This window comes from Thalassophryne amazonica, chromosome 10 (genome assembly GCF_902500255.1).
Source record: "Thalassophryne amazonica chromosome 10, fThaAma1.1, whole genome shotgun sequence".
Lineage (NCBI taxonomy): Eukaryota > Metazoa > Chordata > Actinopteri > Batrachoidiformes > Batrachoididae > Thalassophryne > Thalassophryne amazonica.
This window is the reverse complement of record NC_047112.1, coordinates 89,110,347-89,135,746: the sequence shown is the minus strand read 5'-3', so window position 1 is coordinate 89,135,746 and position 25,400 is coordinate 89,110,347. Positions and strand designations below refer to the sequence as shown.

At 43.9% G+C, this 25,400-nt stretch overlaps 1 protein-coding gene across 2 annotated transcripts; it reads right to left on the bottom strand.

The window, feature by feature from the left end:
• Positions 1-296: 296 nt before the first annotated feature.
• Positions 297-24,715, bottom strand: cts12 (cathepsin 12). Of its 2 annotated transcripts, none has more exons than XM_034180461.1 (8): positions 24,370-24,715; positions 19,645-19,760; positions 19,306-19,425; positions 10,387-10,551; positions 4,719-4,940; positions 4,469-4,637; positions 783-888; positions 297-692 (listed from the first exon to the last, which is right to left on the bottom strand). In XM_034180461.1, exons 1-8 carry the CDS (start codon positions 24,398-24,400, stop codon positions 593-595), a joined length of 1,029 nt encoding a protein of 342 aa, XP_034036352.1. In that variant the 5' UTR covers positions 24,401-24,715; the 3' UTR covers positions 297-592. The 2 variants fall into 2 exon arrangements, with proteins under 2 accessions (XP_034036352.1, XP_034036351.1); XM_034180460.1 differs by having other exon boundaries at positions 298-692; positions 19,645-19,763; positions 24,370-24,714.
• Between the last annotated feature and the right edge of the window lie 685 nt (positions 24,716-25,400).

Sequence of the window (25,400 nt, the reverse complement as noted above, 5' to 3'; positions counted from 1 at the left end):
AATCCTTTTTGAGATCAAAGTGGTGGTTAGTACAAGTCTCTCATATACACATTTGAGATCTTGTGCTGTCAAACAGGCAAACACACACCTGAGTAGATAAAACAATATTTATTTGCACCGTCCACTGCTTTATTTAGTCTGTACTAAAACACATCATATGTGAAAAACACCAGGAAAAGAGTTTAGGTTTCAGTCAACCTGAACCAAGTCCATCATCCACCCCCACCCCTCTCTCTCTGCAAGCAGTTTGAATCACAGTGATTTGCATGAAATGTACAAATCAGACTTTATTGACAGTAATATTAGTGTTGTTGCATAATGGAAACTATATGTATATGAATATATTATAAAGCATTTTTTCATACTCTGCCACCCAGTTGTACTGTAGGGATCCCTGAGAGCAGCCGTAAAAGCCAACAGCAATCTTAAAGGACTTCAGCAGAGACACTCAAAAAGAAAAAATCCTGACCATAGAAGCACTCGAAACATGAAATAATCTGCACAAGAAATGACTGACAGTTTTCTGGAGTCCTTATAACAGGCCACATGAAACTCGTAGCAGGAGATTTTGTTCTGAAACATCCGATCAGAATCAGAGGATAGGATACAAAGCATAGCTAGCAATACCACAAGTATTCTTGCCATCACGGATCAGCCGCATGTAGCCACCTTCACCCCAGCTGCTACCCCAACTGAAACAAAAAAGCAAAGATTCTCAACTGAAAATATTGCAATTATTCAATATCTGTCCGGATCCAATATTTGTTGTGTTATTTTTATACCTGTTTTTGATGATCCAGTAGTCTTGGCCTCCTTCGGAGCCGTAGCCAACCAGCAGCACCGCATGGCTCAGATTGTTTGGGTTGCAGTTGGGTTCTTCATATATTCCTGCAGAAGATATTCTGGCATCAAGTGGTTTCTTTTCACATTTGTAAAACTAGATGGTGCTCACACAGTATACAGCGCCACCAAGGTTCAATATTTTACACACACACACACTCATCTTCTTATCCAAGATCGGGTCGCAGGAGGCTGCAGCCTGTCCCAGCAGTCATAGGGCGTGAGGCGGGGTACACCCTGAACAGGACGCCAGTCTGTTACAGGGACACATATAGACAAACACATTCACACCCACACGCACACCTATGGACAATTTAAAGTTTCCAATTCACCTAACCTGCATGCAGGGTTGCCACAGTTACTTTGAAAAAGTAATCCAATTACTGATTACTCCTTGCAAAAGTAACTTAGTTATTTTACTGATTGCTCAATTTTAAAATAACTAAGTTAGATTACAAGTTACTTTATTAGTTAATACCAGCAGCTGCCGACAACTCCCCACCCCCGCCACCTCAACATGAAAATGATGACCCGTTTTGTCCATACTTACTTTATAGTCACCCTTTCTTGACTTCAATGAACATAAATACTTGTTTTATAAAAAATAAAACTAGAAGCACTCGGAGAGTGCAAACCTCCGCCAAGGCCATGGGGTCACTGACGCCATAACATCTACACGCCGTGGAATCATTGAACCTAAAAAAGTCTAACAATGATTATTGCTAGTAAAAAAAAGTTTCATCTGCTGTGACTGGATAGCATGTATCCTTAGCGCTTGGCATCACAGTTTATTGCAACTTGCACCTTTCCCAGAAGCTACTGTCACCTGAGCACTGATATTGATATTGCATGTGCTTATAGACAAAAACAAATAAGACAGACAAATAAAAATAAATAAACAAAATTCACAAAATTCAATTTATTATTCAACTGCAAATATATGAATTTTTAACATTTATGAAACACTTCTCTAAATAAATAACAGTAAATTCTGAAATAGAACTATTTTTTAAGTGTTGCATGTGCTACACAAGGCCATAGGGTCACTGACCCTAAAGAGATTCCCTCCTTGGCACAGTGATCTATTCAACAATTCAGTGTTACAACCAAAACTATGATACATACACTTTTCTTTCCTTTATATTTGACATCCTTGACCATGAAAACATACCACTAGAACTTGGAATCACTTTTATGTCTTTATTAGTTCAAAAGTTATTGTTGTGTGTGGGCCGCCAGAAGAGGAGGTACTGCTGGCCCACCACCAGTGGGCGCTCTGCCTGAAGTGCGGGCTTCAGGCACGAGAGGGCGCTGCCGCCATGGACACAGCCGGGGGTGACAGCTGTCACCCATCTACTCAACATCATCTCACTCCATAAAGACCAGACGTCATCTCCACCTCGTTGCCGAGATATCATACTTCATTGGAGGTAATATCCTCAGCCGTTTTGCAATATTGTTTGTATATTGTGAGTGTTTGCAGGAGTACCGGTACCGCTGTCAGTGGAAGCTGAGAGAGCGCTAGAAGGCACTCTTTTCCCTGAGGAATCTTCAGTACTCTGCAAGTTATTGAGTGAGAGGTGGAGGTGGCATTCCCACCGTTATTGTTACTGGGTGTACACACACCCACACTTGACTGTCTTTGTTCTTCGCCAGCAGTACCAGATCCGACAGTCGGTGATCACCTGGGAATTCGGGACTTGGCGGCTCCAGTATTCACCAGGTTCTGGGGCGGCGGAAATCGTGTGGTTCCGGCTCTCCTCAGGACAGACGTCTTCTATCCTCGAGCCTGCCCACACGTCACCTTTGTGTATTGACTGTTGTGATATTCTGAGATTGTCTGTATGTTCGTTGTGCACATTCACAACATTAAATTGTTATATTTTGGCTCATCTATTGACCGTTCATTTGCACCCCCTATTGTGGGTCCGTGTCACTACACTTTCCCAACAGTTATTGTATAAAAACGATTTTTCGGTAATGGCGGTTTTCTTCTGGATCTAGCTCCATAACATTTGAAGCTACATCAAATCTGATGACACCTTACTGAATCAGTACAGATTCAGCTACAATTTGGTGTTAGTTGTGCATCTCTAGCTTCATTTGTCACCTCACACTGACACATTTTCTATTTTCCCTATATTTTTGCATATTCTGGATCACCAGATCCAGAATCCGGATCCGATCATCACCAAACTTTGTTGTTTGATAGAACATTTGACTATGTTACACCCTAATTTTTTTCAAGCCTTTCTGCCTTGTTTTTGTGGAGTTAGAAACTAGAATGTCAAAATTCCCCCTATCCCGCAATGGTAAAGAATCCTTTAAAAAAATTCCTGGATCCGGATCATGATCTGGATCACCACTAAAATTTAATCACTTGTTCCGCTTATCATTTCCAACCACTCCACAAAAGTTCATCAAAATCCGTTCAAAACTTTTTGAGTTATCCTGCTGACAAACAGACAGACAGACAAACAAACTCGACCAAAAACATAACCTCCTTGGCGGAGGTAATAAAGACAGTCTTTCTTGACCTCATATTTAACTGTTGACAGCACTGTAACAGTAATACTTACCATTTCTAACCTACATTGTTTGTAAATGTAACTATTAAATTCTTTCTGACATTTATCTCACATTTAAATTCTTTCTAAACATGTTAGTTGATGAAATTATTATTAGTAGTAGTAATAGTAGTATTATAAGTAGTATTAGTAGTAATAATAGTATGAAAAAATGTCTTAGAAAGTGGACTTTTAATCTAGGGCTCTTGTGGGGAGCCCCCCCGCCCATGTTCCCTTCCCACATGGATTCACCCCTGACTTTCTGTTTGAGCCAAAGAATCGATAAAGTTTATTTATGCATTAAACGCGACCAGATTGACAAGTAAGAAAGTTTTATCAGGGGTTTTTTAAATGTCATATCGTCCTCACAAAGAGACTTAGGTGGATTTGGGTGGAGAAAAAAAAGCGTTAGTATTTGTTGATAATGCTCACGGATCAGCTGTTTTTAACGAGGACACTCACAAAGCAGCACAGAGTTTTAAAGAAAAAAAAAAGATAAAAATGTCTTTGTAAAACCGTAGCTCTGAGCATCACCACACTTTGAGAAACAACTGTTCTTCAAGTCAGATTAAAGGAACGCGTTACTAAGTAACTAAAGTTAACTAAAGTAACTTCATCCAAATGTGGGAGGAATCGGAGCACCCAGAGGGAATGCACACAAACACGAGAACATGCAAACTCCACACAGAAAGGCCACAGGTGGAAATCGATCCTATGACCTTCTCGCTGTGAGGCAACAGTGCTAACCACTAAGCCACCGTGCTGCCCTTTCAACATTTTATTTGTCCTTTAATAAGTTAAAGTGCAGGTGGGGTTCTGCAGAAGTACAATCAATGCATTAAAAATGTGAATTAAGCATGCTCCTGGATCCACATGCAGTCTTACATGTACATTCTTCCTTCACCCAAAGCCTACATTGCTATCATATTGAATTAAATTCTGTCCTTATGTTTTGAGACATCCTGCAAACAGTAAGATAAACAAACAGGGCTGAATATATTTATTACCTCCTTGGTGGAACTAAAGCCTATAAAGAACAGTGGTGTTTCAGGACCACTCACCAGAACTATAGAAGAGAAAACTCGAATGATCAGCATCAAAAGCGACTGTGATTGGCCCGATGGTTGCCACGGCATCAGCCAGCGCCTGCTCATCCCCTTTCGGTATGAATCTGTAGTCTCTGATATGGGCAACTGCAAGGTTGCTGTCATAGAAACAGGGTTGTGTGTCCTGCATAGATCAATACAGTGTGAAATGTTAAGAGCATATGAAATATGTGGATGGTGGCTGAGCCGGCAGGTGGACACTCACCACTGAGGTGTATGGGTAGCTGGTTTCAGACTGCAGCCCATTGCTGACCACGTAGTCGTAGGCATTGGCCATCCAGGCACCACTGCAGCCATAGGTGCCATATGGTCTGGAGCAATCAACCAGGTTTTGCTCGCTCAGTGAGATCAGCCTGCCTGTATTTTTGTATATTTGTCCCTCAATCGCTCCCGTAGTGCTGAAGGCCCAGCAAGAACCGCAGAAACCCTGCAGGACACCACTTAGAGTTTTAGTCACTGAAAAACTGGTCATTTTAAGTGTGTCCACATCCAGACCTGTCATCATCAATTTGCCCTGGTTTTCCACTCGACAGTGCACTTTGGCCAAAGAAACCACTGTTAAATCATTGCTCTCTTATTGCTTGTCTTTTTTGCCTCATGTAATTTTTTTTGCCTCTTTTTCTCAGCACCCAGATATCAGCCGACATCAGCTTCACTGGTGTCCCACCTAGCTCTATGGGTACCTGGTTCCAGGCATCTCCACAGACATCCACTGCTTCTCCCTCTGTGCCTCGGCTGCAACACCAGCAAACCGCCTTCACATTCAAATCTGCACTTTGTAAATAAACTCTTTCACCTCACTGCCTTTTGAAAAAGAGTTATTTCGATTTCTTAAAGACCCCAACAGCGATACACTGTTGTTCTTTGCTTTACTTCAATTCTTTCTACCACACATTTGTAACAAGAGCAATCAGAGATTTCTGACATCCGCAATTTCAGTCTTCCATGCCCTAATATCTATCTGTGGTGCAGATTACGTGAGAATCCATTAAGTAGTTTTGATGTAATCCTTCAAAGCCTATATAAAGTGAATCTTGACCCAGAATCCAGATCCAGATCCAGAGCACCTCCAAAATTTAATGGAGCATTTCATGGCCTAATATGTATCTGTGTTGAAAATTTCATCAAAATCTGTGAGGTAGTTTTGACGTAATCCTTCAAAGCCTATATAAAGTGAAACTTGATCCAGAATCCGGATCCAGATCCAGATCACCTCCAAAATGTAATGGAGCCTTTCTTGGCCTAATATGTATCTGTGTTAAAACTTTCGTCAAAATCCGAGCAGTAGTTTTGACGTAATCTGCTAACAGTAATCCTTCAAAGCCTATATAAAGTGAAACTTGATCCAGAATCCGGATCCAGATCAACTCCAGAATTTAATGGGTTCTTCCATGGCCTAATAACTTTCTGTGATGAAAGTTTTGTCAAAATCTGTGCAGTAGTTTTGACATAATCCTGCGAACAGGCAGACAGACAAATAAATAAACGGCAACAATTTTATTACGTCCTTGGTGGACGTAACAACCTAAGCACAACTCAGGAACACTTTTGCCAGGAAAGACACAAGTGAGCTATTAAAACATTCTTTAAATCAACAACCACACCAGTTCAGTTGATACCTTACAGCGTGTGACACACGGCAAACAGACCAGTAGGGGATTAGACGCCGAAGCTAGTCCATTTAACAGGTAGGAGGTCAAAACCAGGGAGACAGTCAAATCAGACAGTCCAGAGGGGCAGGCAAAAACAGAATCTAGAAAAGCAGGCAGGGCTCAGTGACCAGGGAACAGGAGGAATGTGGGAAACCTCTACATAAGACACGAGACAATCTAGGACTGGACACAGGAGGAGAGAGATGTTAAATAGACATGGAGGTAATCAAGAGGACATAGAACACCTGGAGGACAATGCAAGAGGAAATCCACAGACACACACAGGAGTCCAGAGGTTTCAACATAAGACATGAGGGACAGGGCCCGACAAGCGTAACAGTATTGGCTGAGTTTTGTGAGGTTACTCGACAAACGTGCCTGGCTCCACTGTTACCTGTGGTGTATTCAGAAACCACAAACAAAGTAGTAATAAATACATACCCTGAAACACAAATGCATCCCGCTACTTTTACTTCTGGATTCGCACACAGCAGCCGTATAGAATATCGTTCTACTGTCTGGTGCTGTTTCAGTTTCACACAGCTTCATATGTAAACAAAGTCAGTGTCCTTCAACACTTCCAAGTTCTACAAGTTCCACAAGACGATCAGTAAATGTCCAATAGCAATCATCGCATTTGTGTTGCTTCATTCTTTCGTTTGTCCGTCCACAGTCAATAAGGAGGTTAGCAAACACGCTGCTAGCTTGAATGGCTGGTAGCCGCTTCAAATCCCATGTGCACATCATAGCTCTCATACTGAGTCCACGGATAGTCGTCTGCCATCGTCACCTGCTGTCACTTTCTCTCAGACCCTTCATGGTCACATTTCTCCAAAATTGGATAAACTTGTGTGGCTTTCGCCGTGAGACTCGCCAGCTCGCAACAGTTTCCCCTTATAGCAAGAAATTTTTTCAGTTGTGGGACTGTCATATTCCTGACATTTTCACACTCCTCCACGAGGACAGGCTTGTCGATAATGGATGTGAAGGGAACAATAAAAAAACACAAAAAATATTTACAAAATAAAACGTATTAGCCAGGCGCTGCTAAGTTAAAATCATCACTGGATTAATGCTCAGAGTGTTAATAACCTGCAAAAACTGGATGTTGATGACAGTGTATTCTGAGTCACTTTTTCCAGCGTGCGGTTTGGAGAATTGCTAAGCATTGTTAGCATTAGCCATTAGGTTCACTATAATAGAGTAATAGCTGCTCTTGGTTTGGAAAGACACCTTGACACTTGCACGCTTTTAAGCACTGCACTTCTGCACAATTCGTCGCGTCAGTGCGACCCGCTTTGTTCTGCTGCATTATATAAAATAATTATTTCGTAGCGGATTATTATTTGCTCTAAGAACTTGGCTGATGAAACCACCTCTAATCGCTCCCAGAATCACAGAGGAATTGTCTACAGCTGCAGCTTTCTCATGAGCTTCATGGCGTGAAGAACACATTTGGAAGTGTCTCAAAAATTATTGTTTATATTGCAATAGCTTGGTAAAACAGTTGCATTTTCATTCATTCATCTCTTCCCAGTGTCACGTACAATTCGTTCCACCTCGCTTAGAAAACAGCGCTTGGAACTTGAGGTGGATGGATGATGAAAGAAGCAAAACACCTTCACAATTTACGTTGATGTTTTGATGAATTTCTTCATTTACAGCTATTGTCAGTTATTTAATCAATGTTATTATTATAGGCAATATTATGAGTTACCGATAAAGAAATGTTACACTTTTTTTAAATTCAGTAAGGAACATACAAACATTCGTCACTTCTAAAATCCAAAATTTGACCTCACAGTGACCTTTTGGACAATTTCACACAATTTATCCCTAATACAAGGATCACTTTGTCTGCGCAATTCCTCCTACAATTCTCAACAACTAGAGTGACATATGGGCATTATGGGTACTTATCATATACCTATAAATGATATGCCAATATGATTGGATAAAACACTAAAGAATAAATAGCAATACACCCTTTTCGTGGACGGGTAATATTTTTCATACCACCCGAGTAAAACCCACAAAATGAACGTCGCCTTGGTAATCAGCCAATCCGGACAGCGGAGCGGCGCCACAATGAAGAGGCGCGGTCAGAGGAACTGTGAAATACTGGTGAGTCACTATTAATAATTTCTTACATGTCCAACCTCGTAGGCTGATCATTAAAATTAAATTTGTTAGTTCTAAAAGCCATCATAATTATTTATAGGAAAACGTTAGATTTTTTTTCTACTAAGGTTTGAACTTTGAGTGTTTACACAGGAGAGAAAAGTGAGAAAATGTTAATGCCTGTTTGAGAAAAGTGTATAAAGTGTGTAGTGAGGGGTTTTACAGCCTTAAAACATCTATAATAATTGTAAAAAATAACGCTCACTACTTTGCGGATTTCGCCTATCGCGGGTTATTTTTAGAACGTAACTCCAACGATAAATGAGGGACCACTGTATATGATAAAATCGTTATCAAGTTGTTTTACCAATGAATATGGCTTTTTACACCCTTCAGAAAACCATACAACATTTATCATTTATAGGTATATGATAAAATCATTATCAAGTTGTTTACCAATGAATATGGCTTTATACACCCTGAAGAAAACCATACAACATTTATCATGTATAGGTATATGATAAAATCATTATCAAGTTGTTTACCAATGAATATGGCTTTTTACACCCTTCAGAAAACCATACAACATTTATCATGTATAGGTATATGATAAAATCATTATCAAGTTGTTTACCAATGAATATGGCTTTATACACCCTGAAGAAAACCATACAACATTTATCATTTATAGGTATATGATAAAATCATTATCAAGTTGTTTTACCAATGAATATGGCTTTATACACCCTGAAGAAAACCATACAACATTTATCATTTATAGGTATATGATAAAATCATTATCAAGTTGTTTTACCAATGAATATGGCTTTATACACCCTTCAGAAAACCATACAACATTTATCATTTATAGGTATATGATAAAAATCGTTATCAAGTCGGCCGAAGGGTGTATGGGTTTCTTCAGGGTGTAAAAAGCTGTATTCATTGGTGAACAACTTCATAACTGATATTATCCCACTGAAATATAGCTATTTGTGTTGTAGCAAGCACACAATGCACACAAAGTCTCCTGTCGGGGCTTTTCTCAGCTTGACGCATGTGAAGTGGCTCCACCACCCGCATACATCACAGTTTATCCACGTGCTGTTTTCCAAGCAAGGCTGAATGAATTGTACGGCGGAAAGAATTGTACGTGACACCGGTAGAGCATATCGCTACATTCCAGCTTACTTTCACTCCTGTCTTTAAGGTATAAAAGGTGACTGCTAACCATTGTGTTTTCAAGCTGTTCCCTGCCTTCACTGCGCATGCGTCATTTCAGAGCGTCAGCAGCAGTTCACCGATTATCCCCTTGTTTCTGCTTCAAACTGCACTCCAGTCATCATCATCTATCTCCGCAACAGATATCTGAAGCTTTGTATAACAATCATTTCTACATAAATTCAGCATTATTTCATAAAAAAGGGGGGGGGCGCGATCAGAGCGCACCAGCATCACGTGTGAGTCTGACTCTCTGAGTCTGACTCTCTACACCCAAGCCGATCAGAGGGAATAATGTGATTATTAACCATCAGATGACAAATAAAACCTCTTAAATCATCCTAAAGTCAGTTTTAAGCAGAAATTAGGCCGTTTTAGGCAGAAATAGGGCAATAATCAATGAATTGCTGCTGATGTGCCAAAATGACGCATGCGCAGTGAAAGCAGGGAGGACCGATTTTTGGGGGGGCACCATTTGCTCGGCGATACCAGTGTTTCTTGATGACTCTGTACTGTTTCCTTTGCTGGCAAATAAAACTGTTGTTGTGGGACTTTGAATTTTCTCTGACTCTCTGAACATTTTTAAGGTGATTTTTGAATAATTGCGCACAGTTAAAATACTTAGACTTTTGTCTGGTGACCAAGGACTCTGTCCTGAAACTCCACGACAGTATAACACAACCAAATCATCACTTTTACAGCCAGTTTCTCTTGAGATAAGTCATAGGATGGATATGTGAGCATTATTGTATAAATTTTAATATTAAAAACGCCTGACTTATTTCTTTTAAATTTGATGTCATTACAAAATTCATACGTGTGAAAGCTCATTCGTTCATGAACATTCAAGCGCCGCTGTCATTTTGCCAAAACCTTTACCTGATCTTTCACTGCAGTGACATAACCCATATTCCTGTAGTCAACAGCCCATGCGTCGAGCTTCCTGGCGTTCTCGCGCAGCTTCCTGGCCGAAGTGTTCTTCCCTCTCTTCGCAAACTGAGCGTTCATGAAGGCTCCTTGTAAAACCTGATATTCTTGTCTTGTCTACATGTGGAAAAGAAAAATGCTCCATGTTAGTTCATGTTTGTGGTGTGTAGATTTTGGAATCCAAAGCATCAGCAAACCTGTGAATGAAAATATCCAAGATTTTTGTGATTTTACATCTTATCTGCTCCAAGAATTGGACAAAATCAATGTTTTTGATGACAAGTAAATATGTACGTTTGGAATACTTTTGAAATGAAAAATGTATTGCAGAAAAATTCTACATGAATCTTGGTGAGTTAGTTTAATAATCGAGATGTATTAATTAATTTCAGTTACACAACCACAGTTTAACAATAGCAGGTTTTGAAATTAGTCTTAGATTGTATTTTTTCATATTTCACCAAATGAAGATATTTAAAGGGGTTCAAAACTGGAATTCCTTTCTAAATATATGTCCACTTCGGAAAAGCCACATGAGGTCAGAAATTCAAATTATGTAGCGACCAGGTTGCTTTTCTCAGGATCCTGTTGTGTGGGCTGCTGAAGAGGAGGTACTGCTGGCCCACCACCACCAGAGGGCGCCCTGCCTGGAGTGCGGGCTCCAGGCACCAGAGGGCGCCGCCGCCTCACGTGAGCAGCTACGGTGACAGCTGTCACCCATCACCTGAGACAGCTGACGGCAATCATCTGTGGGGTATATCAGCAGGACGGCACCTCCACCTCATTGCCGAGATATCGTTTCTACCAGAGAGGTAACGTATCGAAGCTACGGAGTGTATCTTTTTGGATTGTGCTAGTTTGTGGATTACTGTTCCAACGAGAGGTGGAGGTAACTTCCCTGCTGTTCGGAGTCCTGGGTGCAAACGCGCCCCCATCTAACTGTCCTTTGTTCCTCGCCAGCAGTACCAGGTCCGACACGCGGAGGCAGTGGCCACCTGGGAGTTCGGGACTTGGCGGCTCCAGTATTCCCGGGGTCCTGTGGCGGAGGAAGCCGTGTGGTTCCGGTCTTACCTTGGAGAGGCGTCTCCTATCTTCGAGCCTGCCCACACGACACTTTTGTGAATTGACTGTTGTCCATTGCTGTGATTGGTTGTATTCGTTGTGCACATTCACAACAGTAAAGCTTTGTTATTTTGACTTACTCCATTGTCCGTTCATTTGCGCCCCCTGTTGTGGGTCCGTGTTCCTACACTTTCCCAACAGGATATCTCGGCCGTTTCATGGATCCCGAGGGGCGTCAACCGGCTGTTGAACGGCCAATGGAAGAACAGGACGCGCAGGCGTCCGCGGGAGGGGTAATCGGTGAGTTGCAGCGGATCCTCACCGCTTTCACGACTCGGTTGGATTTCATGACCGAGCAGAACGTCCTCCTGAACCGCAGGGTGGAGGCTCTCACCGCGCAGGTGGAAGCGCGCCCTCCGGGCGCCGCTGCAGCTCTCCCTCCCGTAGATCCTGTGCGTAACGTTGACGTTCCACTGGTTGTTCAACGACCTCTCCCTCCTTCCCCGGAAGCATACATAAGCCCTCCAGAGCCGTACGGAGGCTGTGTGGAGACGTGCGCGGATTTTCTGATGCAGTGTTCGCTCGTCTTCGCACAGCGTCCCGTTATGTACGCGACCGATGCTAGTAAAGTAGCTTATGTCATAAACCTGCTTCGCAGTGAGGCACGCGCTTGGGCTACAGCGCTCTGGGAGCAGAATTCACGGCTCCTTCTGACATACGATGGGTTTGTGAGGGGGCTCAGAACCGTGTTCGATCACCCTAATAGAGGAGAAACCGCTTCAACCGTGCTACTGTCAATGAGACAGGGGCGCCGGAGTGCAGCTGTTTATGCAGTCGACTTCCGCATCGCGGCTGCGAGATCCGGCTGGAATAACGCTGCCCTCCGCGCCGCCTTTGTAAACGGACTGTCTTTGGTTCTCAAGGAGCACCTGGTGGCTAAGGACGAACCGCGGGATTTAGACGGGCTTATCGATCTTGTCATACGGTTGGACAACTGGTTAGAAGAACGTCGACGGGAACGAGACGAAGGGCGTGGCCGGGCACGCGCCGTCCCTCTCCCTTCCGGTTCCGACCGCGCTCCGCCTTCCCCACGCTCCACGGCCCCTGCGCTCCGTGGGGCCACAGCTCCCCCTACTGACGAAGCTATGGACACGAGTAGGGCAACATTTAGGGCACCAGCTGCACAGAGGAGACGGGCCCATGGAGCTTGTTTTGTTTGTGGTGCACTAGAGCACCATGTGAGAGACTGCCCCGAGCGGTTACAACACCAACGCCCGCCCCTAGAGACTGGGCTAGGGGTGGGCCGAGACATTCACGTGGGACACACCCACATTGCTACACGACTCCCAGTCATGATCCTGTATGAGGATTTAACCCTGAAGGCCCCTGCACTGGTGGACACGGGCTCTGAGGGGAATCTGTTGGACTGCAGATGGGCCAGGGAGATAGGGCTCCCTCTGGTGGCGCTTACCTCGCCTGTGCAGGTTCGAGCGCTAGATGGCTCCCTGCTCCCTCCGATCACACATAAGACACCACCTGTAACGCTGGTGGTGTCAGGAAACCACCGGGAGGTGATCGAGTTTTTTGTGACTCAGGCCACTTCCCGTGTGGTTTTAGGCTTTCCCTGGATGTTGAAGCACAATCCCCGGATTGATTGGCCGTCCGGGGTAGTGGTTCAGTGGAGCGAGACCTGCCATCGGGTGTGTCTAGGTTCCTCGGTTCCTCCCGGCTCCCAAGCTAAGGAGGAGGTCAGAGTCCCGCCCAATCTGGGGACGGTGCCGGTGGAGTACCACGACCTTGTCGACGTGTTCAGCAAGGATCTGGCGCTCACACTCCCCCCCCACCGTCCGTACGATTGTGCCATCGATTTGGTTCCAGGCAGTGGGTTCCCGTCCAGTAGACTGTACAACCTCTCACGGCCTGAGCGCGAATCAATGGAGACCTACATCCGGGACTCGTTAGCTGCCGGGTTGATCCGAAATTCCACCTCCCCGATGGGCGCAAGTTTCTTTTTTGTGGGTAAAAAAGATGGCGGACTTCGTCCATGCATCGATTATAGGGGGCTGAACGAAATCACGGTTCGCAACCGATACCCGTTACCCCTGTTGGATTCGGTGTTCACGCCCCTGCATGGAGCCAAGATTTTTACCAAGCTTGATCTTAGAAACGCGTATCATCTGGTTCGGATCCGGAAGGGAGACGAGTGGAAGACGGCATTCAACACCCCCTTAGGTCACTTTGAGTACCTGGTCATGCCGTTCGGCCTCACAAACGCCCCCGCGACGTTCCAAGCCTTGGTTAACGACGTATTGCGGGACTTCCTGCACCGGTTCGTCTTCGTATATCTAGACGATATACTCATCTTTTCTCCGGATCCTGAGACTCATGTCCGGCATGTACGTCAGGTCCTGCAGCGGTTATTGGAGAACCGGCTGTTTGTTAAGGGCGAGAAGTGTGAGTTTCACCGCACCTCTTTGTCCTTCCTGGGGTTCATCATCTCCCCCAACTCCGTCGCACCTGATCCGGCCAAGGTTGCAGCGGTGAGAGACTGGCCCCAACCCACAAGCCGTAGGAAGCTGCAACAGTTCCTCGGCTTTGCGAATTTCTACAGGAGGTTCATTAAGGGCTACAGTCAGGTTGTTAGCCCCCTGACAGCCCTGACCTCACCAAAAGTCCCCTTCACCTGGTCGGATCGTTGCGAGGCCGCGTTCAAGGAGTTGAAACGGCGCTTCTCGTCTGCACCCGTTCTGGTGCAGCCCGATCCTAGTCGCCAGTTAGTGGTTGAAGTGGACGCCTCGGACTCAGGGATAGGAGCTGTGCTGTCCCAGAGTGGGAAGACCGATAAGGTCCTTCATCCGTGTGCCTATTTTTCCCGCAGGTTGACCCCGGCTGAACGGAACTATGACGTCGGCAACCGAGAACTCCTTGCGGTGAAAGAGGCTCTTGAAGAGTGGAGACACCTGTTGGAGGGAACGTCCGTGCCATTCACGGTTTTCACTGACCACCGGAACCTGGAGTATATCAGGACCGCCAAGCGGCTGAATCCAGGCAAGCCCGCTGGTCACTGTTCTTCGGCCGTTTTGACTTCCGCATCACCTACCGGCCCGGGACCAAGAACCAGAAATCGGATGCCTTGTCCTGGGTACACGAAGACGAGGTCAAAGCGGAGTTGTCGGATCCACCGGAACCCATCATCCCGGAGTCCACTATCGTGGCCACCCTCACCTGGGACGTAGAGAGAACCGTCCGGGAGGCCCTGGCACGAAGCCCGGACCCCGGGACTGGACCAAAGAACAGACTTTACGTCCCACCAGAGGCAAGGGCTGCAGTCCTGGACTTCTGTCACGGCTCTAAGCTCTCCTGTCATCCAGGGGTGCGAAGAACCGTGGCAGTTGTCCGGCAGCACTTCTGGTGGGCGTCCCTGGAGGCCGACGTCCGGGACTATATCCAGGCCTGTACCATCTGCGCCAGGGGCAAGGCCAACCATCGCAAGGCTCCGGGACTGCTACAGCCGCTGCCCGTGCCTCATCGCCCCTGGTCCCACATCGGCCTGGATTTTGTCACGGGCCTCCCGCTGTCCCAGGGAAACACCGTGATCCTCACGATAGTGGACCGATTCTCCAAGGCGGCCCACTTCGTGGCCCTCCCGAAGCTCCCAACGGCCCAGGAGACAGCGGACCTCCTGGTCCACCATGTCGTCCGCCTGCATGGGATACCATCAGACATCGTCTCCGATCGCGGTCCCCAGTTCTCCTCGCATGTCTGGAGGAGCTTTTGCCGGGAACTGGGGGCCACGGTCAGTCTCTCGTCCGGGTATCACCCCCAGACCAACGGGCAAGCAGAGCGGGCCAATCAAGAAATGGAGCAAACACTGCGTTGTGTGACAGCCGCGCACCCGGCGGCCTGGAGTACTCATCTGGCCTGGATCGAGTACGCCCACAACAGTCAAGTGTCATCAGCCACCGGCCTCTCCCCCTTTGAGGTGTGTTTGGGGTATCAGCCCCCCTTGTTCCCGGTGGTTGAGGGAGAGGTCGGTGTGCCCTCGGTCCAGGCCCACCTGCGGAAGTGCCGTCGGGTGTGGCGTGCCGCCCGTTCTGCTTTGTTGAAGGCCCGGATGAGGGCGAAGACCCATGCAGACCGGCGGCGGACCCCGGCCCCTACGTATCGCCCTGGGCAGGAAGTGTGGTTGTCCACAAAGGACATCCCGCTACAAGTGGCCTCCCCAAAACTGCAGGACAGATACATAGGACCGTTTAAAATTCTCAAGGTCATCAATCCCGCCGCAGTGAGGCTTCGGCTTCCAGCCTCACTGCGGATCCATCCAGTATTTCATGTGTCAAAGCTCAAGCCCCATCACACCTCGCCCCTCTGTACACCCGGTCCGGCACCACCTCCTGCCCGGATCATCGATGGCGAGCCGGCTTGGACAGTGCGCCGGTTGTTGGACGTCCGACGGATGGGCCGGGGCTTTCAATATCTGGTGGACTGGGAGGGGTACGGTCCCGAAGAACGCTCCTGGGTGAAGAAGAGCTTCATCCTGGACCCGGCCCTCCTGGCCGACTTCTACCGTCGCCACCCGGACAAGCCCGGTCGGGCGCCAGGAGGCGCCTGTTGAGGGGGGGGGTCCTGTTGTGTGGGCTGCTGAAGAGGAGGTACTGCTGGCCCACCACCACCAGAGGGCGCCCTGCCTGGAGTGCGGGCTCCAGGCACCAGAGGGCGCCGCCGCCTCACGTGAGCAGCTACGGTGACAGCTGTCACCCATCACCTGAGACAGCTGACGGCAATCATCTGTGGGGTATATCAGCAGGACGGCACCTCCACCTCATTGCCGAGATATCGTTTCTACCACAGAGGTAACGTATCGAAGCTACGGAGTGTATCTTTTTGGATTGTGCTAGTTTGTGGATTACTGTTCCAACGAGAGGTGGAGGTAACTTCCCTGCTGTTCGGAGTCCTGGGTGCAAACGCGCCCCCATCTAACTGTCCTTTGTTCCTCGCCAGCAGTACCAGGTCCGACACGCGGAGGCAGTGGCCACCTGGGAGTTCGGGACTTGGCGGCTCCAGTATTCCCGGGGTCCTGTGGCGGAGGAAGCCGTGTGGTTCCGGTCTTACCTTGGAGAGGCGTCTCCTATCTTCGAGCCTGCCCACACGACACTTTTGTGAATTGACTGTTGTCCATTGCTGTGATTGGTTGTATTTGTTGTGCACATTCACAACAGTAAAGCTTTGTTATTTTGACTTACTCCATTGTCCGTTCATTTGCGCCCCCTGTTGTGGGTCCGTGTTCCTACACTTTCCCAACAGATCCATTTGAATATTAAGCAGTTTGGGAAAAAAAAAGGTGGATTAAACTTTATAGTCAAAATACCCTGCAGACACTAAGAACACATTTCAAACAGACAACCGGAGCCCAACTATGTGGCTCTGTGACATACGTCACAAAAATACCATACCATACCAACGTTATTTAGAAAGTACTTTAACAAAACCACTGCTGACACAAAGTGCTGTACACTAAAACATCAATAAAAACATACATTTAAATAAATTAATATACAATACAATTTAAAAACTAAAGCCTCCATCACACATAGCAAGAATGTGCAGGAAGCAGGCCAACACAGCAAATATGGTCATAATCCAGATGCAGTTGGAAGGAAAAGAGGGGTGGTCAGCTGTGTCAGAACGCATCCAGACTGCCTCGTGCACACCTGCAGGATGCACCCCAAACATATTTCAGACAGTCAGATGACACAGATTGCTGTCAGACGGCACGAACACTGGACCTGTCACTCACTCACTCACTCACCCACACAATCAAATCTTCGCTCGTCCTCACATTCCCAGCACTAAACTGACCTCTCATCAGGAGGAGGGTGCGCTGGCAGAAGTGTGTGTGTCTCACATGACGGAGTGCGTGCGTGTATGTGCGTAGAACAGGTGATCCAAACAGCATGTGAGTGTGTGGCCAGATTAAATGTCCACTCATTCACGCACGTGTGTTCACAGTGGCTGAACGAGCCGCTATGCGAGTGCGCACGCTTGCATAGGACAGGTGATCAAAGCAGTGTGTGAGGGTGTGGACAAAATGCTCGCTCAGCTGCGTGTATGTGTTCATAAACACTGTGCCAGCCGTGTGCACGCGAGCACAGGAGCTGTCCATCCAGAGAGTGCATAAAAAGGCTGATTGTGTACAGTCTGGTGAAAAATCCCTTTAGGCGTTTGATCAGTATATACTTTCATTGCTAGATTGTATTCATCCAGCTGGACTCTATAACTACTGCTGAACTGTGCTGACAGTGCGCCAACTTCCCACATGTGCGCAACATTCTTCAGACACAGCCAGTGGACTTTCTCTTCTCTCTTTTTTTTTTTTTTACTTTTTTTACACAACTGTAGTCGGATTATAGTTGCGGGACGGCACTTCACGTGATTTATTTATGCCAGAGGTGGATTATGCATTTGTGACCCGATGGATGTAGCCAGCACACAGCGCAGCCGGGTGAAAGGGACTTCACCAGCTGTCTGCGCTGCACTGTGGAACGCGGGGTACCGAAGGTGAGTTACATGTTTATTTATGTCGTCATGTGCTGGGCACACATTTCCACATCATACCTGCTACAGACTTAGGAGGTGTACATGTAATAATGCATGCATTACAGAAATGCAATCCCATTCAGCTGCGTTACTGGATGCTGCACCAAGCCTCTGACGCATGCACAGTGCCACATACATGTTGTTACATATCAATATTTCCTTCGCCCTCCCTGGCCGGGGTCCAGTGGAGGTGGACAAACGTGGCACAAGATCCTGGCAGGTTTTGCCATGACCAACCCATCTCAGTGCTCAATCAACCGCGATCAGATCATTTCAGATGCTGTCATGATTCCGTCAGAATATGTAAATTGTGGTCAGATGGTGCTCAGATTGCACATCGACCGCAGTCGGATAGGTGTCCCATCTCGAGGGCGCCTAGAGGGTTTTGAACATGTGCAACACACTCTGGGCTGCTGGCCGATTTTGACCAACTGTGTGGACTCTCGCAGATTGCTGTTAGAACATTTTCAAACTGCAACTGGACACTTTTCGGACTTAATCACAGCTTTAATTTGGCTGTCCAATTTAAAATCACTGTCCATCATAAAACCAAAATCAATAATAACAGCTCTAAAATAAACCCCCATGGGTCCTAAGGTAATGGAGGAGGACTCATAGGGGCCACTGGGTCCAAACACCATCACCTCTGTTTTCTTTTCATTAAAATTGAAAAAGTTCAAGGCCAACCCAGCTTTACTGTGATCTAGGCATACCAGGAGCTGTTTTATGGAAATGACATCCTTATGCTCCTAAGAGAAGATAAATTTGGAGGGGTGCACATAACTGGTACTCATTGTGCTTGTGTCTGCTACAATGTGTCATTGCTTTCCTCTTATGAAGCGTTTCCCTTGTGTTTTCTGCTACGCATCATTTATTTTTTAGCACACACAAGCACCATGAGTACCAGTTATGTGCACTCCTGAAATTTGGCAGTCATCAACATAACAATGAAATCTCAAAAACATTGTTTTCCGCTAATGTTTTGCTTACTGCAGGAGTGTTTCTACGTGCATAGATGAAGAAATTTAGGACTTTGAGGATTTTTAACATGAAACCCAAGCAATATTTAACTGTCAATGGTAAATAAAAAATATTTTTGCACAGAATCACCACTTTAAGAAGACATAAAAACACAGCTACCTCATTTGTCATTCTTAGTAAGCTTTATAAATCACAAACTAACATATACCAGTAAGAGTAAACCATAAATACCAGGTCTCCGTATTTATTCATGGCCATAGTGAACCCTCTTGTACCCAGGAAAAAGCCTTTATTGTTGTCATCAATTAAGTGCATGTTCTGCTCCCAGATGGCCCTCCTCTGCACGTCATCCTGCACAGTAGCACACATTTACATTTATTTTTTTCTTAAGCAACAAATCTTGTGTGAAGGTGATCGTGTGTGTGTGTGTGTGTGTGTGTGTGTGTGTGTGTGTGTGTGTGTGTGTGTGTGTGTGTGTGTGTGTGTGTGTGTGTGTGTGTGTGTGTGTGTGTGTGTGTGTGTGTGTGTGTGTGTGTGTGTGTGTGTGTGCGCGTGTGCAGACAGTCGTACCAGTTCATCGTAGGATATGCCGTGGCTGATTTTCCAGATCTCCCACTCAGACAGGACCACCTCATCCGAGTCCGATGTTACGTGCCACGGCCCGCATAGCAGAACGGAGAGTAACGCTGCTCTCAAAAGGAAGCTGGCGTGCACAACTACAGCAGCATCACAGCACATCACACCTTTTATTTCATGAGAGAACTACCAGTGCCAATTCTGCAAGTATGTGTGTCAAGTTCTTGCTTTTGCTGTACAGCTCATTGACTGGAATGTTATTAAGTAACAATATAATTTATTCATCCTCACTACTCAAAGCATCCCATAGTAGCACATCTGAGGTGGACAGAATAGTCATTTGCAAATATAATGCCAAAATCTGTACATTTTCCCTTCTAAACCTCTGAGGAGTTTAAAAGCACAATTTTAGATTAATTGTTCAATGACAGTGAGCGTCACTTCAGTTAATAACTGATTAATCATGTAGGTAATTTATTAAGGAACAGAGCTGGAAAAAAAAAAAGCCTTTTTCATGTTTCTCATTCTGCAGCTGAGCACCGTTAAATGTCATGATTCCCTACAACCACGAGGGGGCAGTAATGGTTCACATTAAAATTTACAGTGTGACCATATTACGGCCTGCAAGCCATAAATTGGTTGTTTGATCATTTAAAAAAATTGGATATCATGCAGATGACAAGTGGTAACATCTTCACAAATATAAGATAAGAAATAAGAAATTAAAAAGTCACAGTTTTATATCCATAAAATTGGGAGTGAAGCATTGTTTTTAGATTTTTAGTGGCTCAATACACAGCAAAATTACCAGTGTTAAATTAACACTGGCAGTGCACATATGGTTCCACACTGGGTCAGTGTAGGACCATATGTGCACTGCCAGTGTTAATTTAACACTGTCAGAGTTAAATGAACACTGTCGGTTTTCATTAAACACTGGTGATTTTGGCCAAATTTACTGTGTAGCCGATGAATGGATAGCTAGAGCTTTATGGCTGAGCAAGTAGTATAATTTGTCAAAGCATGAGTCTGTATAAATTAATTTATTTATTTTAAAGATGTTTAAAATATATGTATTTATTTATTTATTGCGTTTATGTTATTGGTGGGGAAAATTGTCACAAAATCTCAATAAATGCCTAATTTAAAAGTTGTGTGAACGGGGTGAAGTCTTGTTGTTTTTTTTTTTTGTTTGTTTGTTTGGTTTTTTGTTTTTTTTTTTGCTCCATCTTCTCAACTCTGGACATTCGTGGCGTTTCTGTTATGATATTAGACATCCAGCAGTAAGCATGAAAACCATTCACCGCTTGTGGGATGAACTGCGCTCTGTCATCTTTGGATAGAATGATCACTTCTACCAAGTAGGTTACATGACTGTCAGTGTTTGTCTCAAAGGTCAAGTGTTTCAAGGTCAAACAATGTCAGGTCCATTGGATTCTATGACATGTGAGATATGTTACCCCGTAACATGATACCTAAGCATGACACATGGTGCAAACTATTCCTTTTTAAAACCCTATTAATTTTCATCACTTTTTACCAAAACTGAAGCAACTTTAATTTTTGACCCCTGTACAAATTGAAACTGACCTTTGTCACCATTCTTGCTGTTTTTACCCCATAACTTCATAACATTCAGTCATAGATAGTCCAAATGATACCTTTTCAGACTCATTATGTTCAGACAAATAATGTAATATAGTTTTCAACATGATTAGAGCATTTTTAAATTTTGACCTCTGTGTAACACTTCATTGACCCCTAACTGGCTATAGCTACCACCCTGGGATGGCTGCCATACATTTTTTGGTAGGCCATTCTACACTGATGCTCGATTGTAAGTGTCGTTTAGTCCTCTTAAGTGGTACCAATTAGGTCACAATTGATGACTGGCTCGTGGCACTATTATTGACATTTTGCTGACCCAGCAACTTCTGGAAGGAGCAACAACAACACGTCATTCATCTCACATTTAGGTTACGGCAGATTCATTTCATTCGTTCATTATAACTTCATGCTGTCTGATCAGTTTAAGTTCTTCACATTCAGACTTGTTGGATTTAACATCCATAACTGTCTCGCCAACTCAACCCTTGTCATAATAATTATGTTACCTATGCCATTTATCTTGTATAGGTAACATAATTATTATGCAATTAAAACAATATACTTTATGTATTTTAAATAAATACTGTCATTATTGTTGATTTAGAGTAATTATATTTTATTAATACTAAATACATAAAGCTGAGGATTATGCATTTCAAATAAATAGGATTTATTACAGTAATGAATATGCATCATGTAAGGTTTATTTGGTAGGTTTGTATTAAAATTATCTTTAAAAAAAGTAAATGGGAATTTGTCATGTAATAAAATTACATAAATCTTAAAAGTTAGGGTTAAATATTTCTGTGAGTGTAGCGCACATCAAAAGCACAGACAAACTACAATATTTTTCACCAGATCAGATCTCTGATGTTTGTCTTCATTAAAACTATTTGTTCTTTACGTTGATTCGTTGTCATAAAACGGAGCCCTGACAAGCTTTTCACACATCTGTCCAGCTGGCAGTAGAACAGCACTCAGACATCTTCCAGTCCTACAGTTTTACAGTGTGACTAATATTATTGTATGTTTTAGCCATAGTTCTTACAGTACAACAACTTCATTAACATCACTCCCACAAAATGTGTATTTCAACCTTGAAAAGCTCAATTAACAACTTTCATCAAAGTTAATGAAGGAATTTAATGTTTTTGAATTGAAAGAAGAAAAAAAACCACAACCCACATCAAGATGATGATTAGTACTAAAGTTTAATGTGTTCATCCCTCATGACTGATCGTTTCGTGAGGTTATTCGAAAGGCCTTTGAGAAGATCCATGAGGTGGTGATCCTTACTGGAAAAAAGGGAGAATCCAAAGGGACTTACCATTTGAATGGGTGTTGAGAAATGTATTTATTCATTTATGAATGTAAAAAAAAATAACTAATAAAAAACTTGTTTATGCACAATAAAAATCACCAGTGTTAAATTAACACTGACAGTGTACATATGGTCCCACTCTGGCCAGAGTAGGACCATATGTACACCAACAGTGTTAATTTAACACTGTCTGCGTTAGTTTTACACTGTTGATTTTACTATATACTAACGGCTGAATCTACTCTTTTCTGACAGAGGACAATGGACACAGATTAGGAGGTGCTGATCCTCATTCCAGTCACTTCACACTAAGCCTCAAACCTGCCCAGTGCACCTCAGAGATCACTGTATAAGGAAGCCAAAAGAACCATATAATTTGCAAAAAGCAGAAGTGCAACTCTGAACTGGACACCCTCCATTCCCTGACTGTGCCTTCAAATCCCATCCATGGTAGATGCAGGTCCTACTTTGGTCATATAAAGACCAGATCAACACTCTGAACCAACACAAAAAACCCACAGCCACCAACCTTGGCATCATTATGGACTCTGATTTTAAACTTGACAAGCAGGTCAACGTGGTTGTTAAATCTAGTTTTTATCATCTTCCTCTTTTAGCCAAAATTAAATCATTTTTATCCTTCCCAGATTTTGAGCGCGTCATGCATGCTTTTATCTCGTCACGTATGGACTACTGCAGTTCACTCTATCTAGGAATAAATCGAAATACCCTTAACCGATTACAATTAGTCCAGAATGCCGCTGCACACTTTTAAACAGGGAGCAAAGAAATTGTTCAAATCACACCTATTCTTGCATCTTTGCATTGGCTCCCTGTTAATCTTAGAATCAATTTTAAGATTTTATTATTAATTTATAAAGCCAGGGGGGACAGAGCCTTTTCTGTGGCAGGTCCCAGACATTTGAACACTCTGTCCCTCCACATCCGAACTGCCCCCACAGTGGAGTGTTTTAAGTCTCGCCTAAAGACCCACTTTTATTCTCTGGCTTTTAGCTCGGTGTGAGTTGTATGGTCCTCTGTTGTCTTTTAGTGCTTTAACTTGTACTTTTATGATATTTTATTATGGATTTGACCTATGGTTTGATTTTGTACTTTTCTAATGATATAGTCATTTGTTTATTTTTGGTTTTAATGTATTTATACTATTTTCATGAGTATTATTTGAGTATTTTTTTAATTTTTACTCAATTTTTGTGCAGCACTTTGATAACATTCTGTTTGTAAAATGTGCTATAGAAATAAAGTGGATTGGATTGGAGATCACTTGTAGTAGCGGTTCTGGTACAGTGACGTTCCACTGACGATATCAGTCCAGTTTAGCAGCTCTTATCCCCTGCTGAACCCAGCCTGGGCTGAGAACTGCCTCCCTTTCCTGAGATGCCTGATGGTTTACCAGAACCACTCTGAGGCTGACCGAAAGTCATTTAACATGACCCCTCCGAGCTTGTCCCACACCTTTTTTTTTACCTCAGCAACCACTGAGACACACACACATACATATAGACAGACAGACAGACAGAATCTAATTTTTTTTTTTTCCGCCCGCCAGATTGATAATTTCACCAAGTTTGTTGAGGATCAGGTGAGGAAAAAGGTACCACTTCACATGTTCAAGAATGATTCAATACGCATAATCCAGAATCCACACTTGAATTCAGCATCAAAATTAATTTCTTCATAATCCTAAAATTGTTTGTCGACAATGGCAGAATTTTATTTGTATAATCACATCCAACAGCCAGAGCCGAAATAAGGGCGTGCACGCTTACCTGCATGGATGTGTGTCTGTTTTGTTCCCATGTTCTCACAGTGGCTCTTAAAGCGAAGGGCTCACTGTCGTCTTTGCTTTTATAGCTCTGGAATAAATACATGTTTCCACTGTACTTTAGTGAATCCTTAAATCAACAGCCTGAAGACAAAACAAAAATAAGGTGCTTTCGCTGCTCCTCCTCTGTAATCCCTCTATTATCATTTACAGAGAGCTAAAGGTGCAATATTGCAAATCCTTCAAGTACCTGTTTAGAATTTGGCCAAAAACACCTGACTAGTCCATGGCCCAAGCAGATTTTCAGTACCACTTGAGGTGATAAAACGACACTAGGAATCCAGCCTCAGTGTATCATGGCCTACACAAAAATGTATGATAGCCATCCCAGAGTGGTAGTTGTAGCCAGGTAGGAGTCAATGAAGAATTACACAGAGTTCAAAATGTAAAAATGCTTCAATCATGCTGAAAATTTTACTACATTATTTGTCTGATCATAACGATTCCAAAAAGGTATAGTTTGGACTATCTATGTCTATTATACTTATATATATAATTATTATAATATTACTATATTCCTTGGAGTTATGGGGTAAAAACAGCAAAAATGGTGACAAAGGTCAGTTTCAGTTTGTGCAGGGGTCAAAAGTTAAAGTTGCTCCAATTTTGGTAAAACAATTATGGAAATTATTTGTTAATAGCATTTTAAAAAGGAATAGTTTGCACCATCTGTCATGCTAAGTTATCATGTTACAGGGTAACATATGTCACATGTCATAGAATCCAATGGACGTCGACCTTGTTTGACCTTTACTTTGGAGACAAAGCATTCAACACAGTCAGAACTGTTTCAATTTTTCATCCTTTTATTTCAACCAGTAATTTGAATAATTTTTTATGAACTTCGAGCAACTTTAAGTTTTGACCCCTATACAAATTGAAACTGACCTTTGTCACCATTTTTGCTGTTTTTACCTCCTAACTCCAGAACATTCAGTCATAGTTAGTCCAAACTATACCTTTATGGAATCGTTA

What these genes read in the sequence shown, in the direction of transcription:
- cts12 (XM_034180460.1), bottom strand. Translation starts at nt 24,400, where the DNA reads ATGGGAACAAAACAGACACACATCCATGCAG. An exon ending in GCATATCCTACGATGAACTG is followed by an intron (nt 19,426 to 19,644) that starts GTACGACTGTCT and finishes GCTACTGTGCAG; the next exon opens with GATGACGTGCAGAGGAGGGC. An exon ending in TGAATAAATACGGAGACCTG is followed by an intron (nt 10,552 to 19,305) that starts GTATTTATGGTT and finishes TTCCACATGTAG; the next exon opens with ACAAGACAAGAATATCAGGT.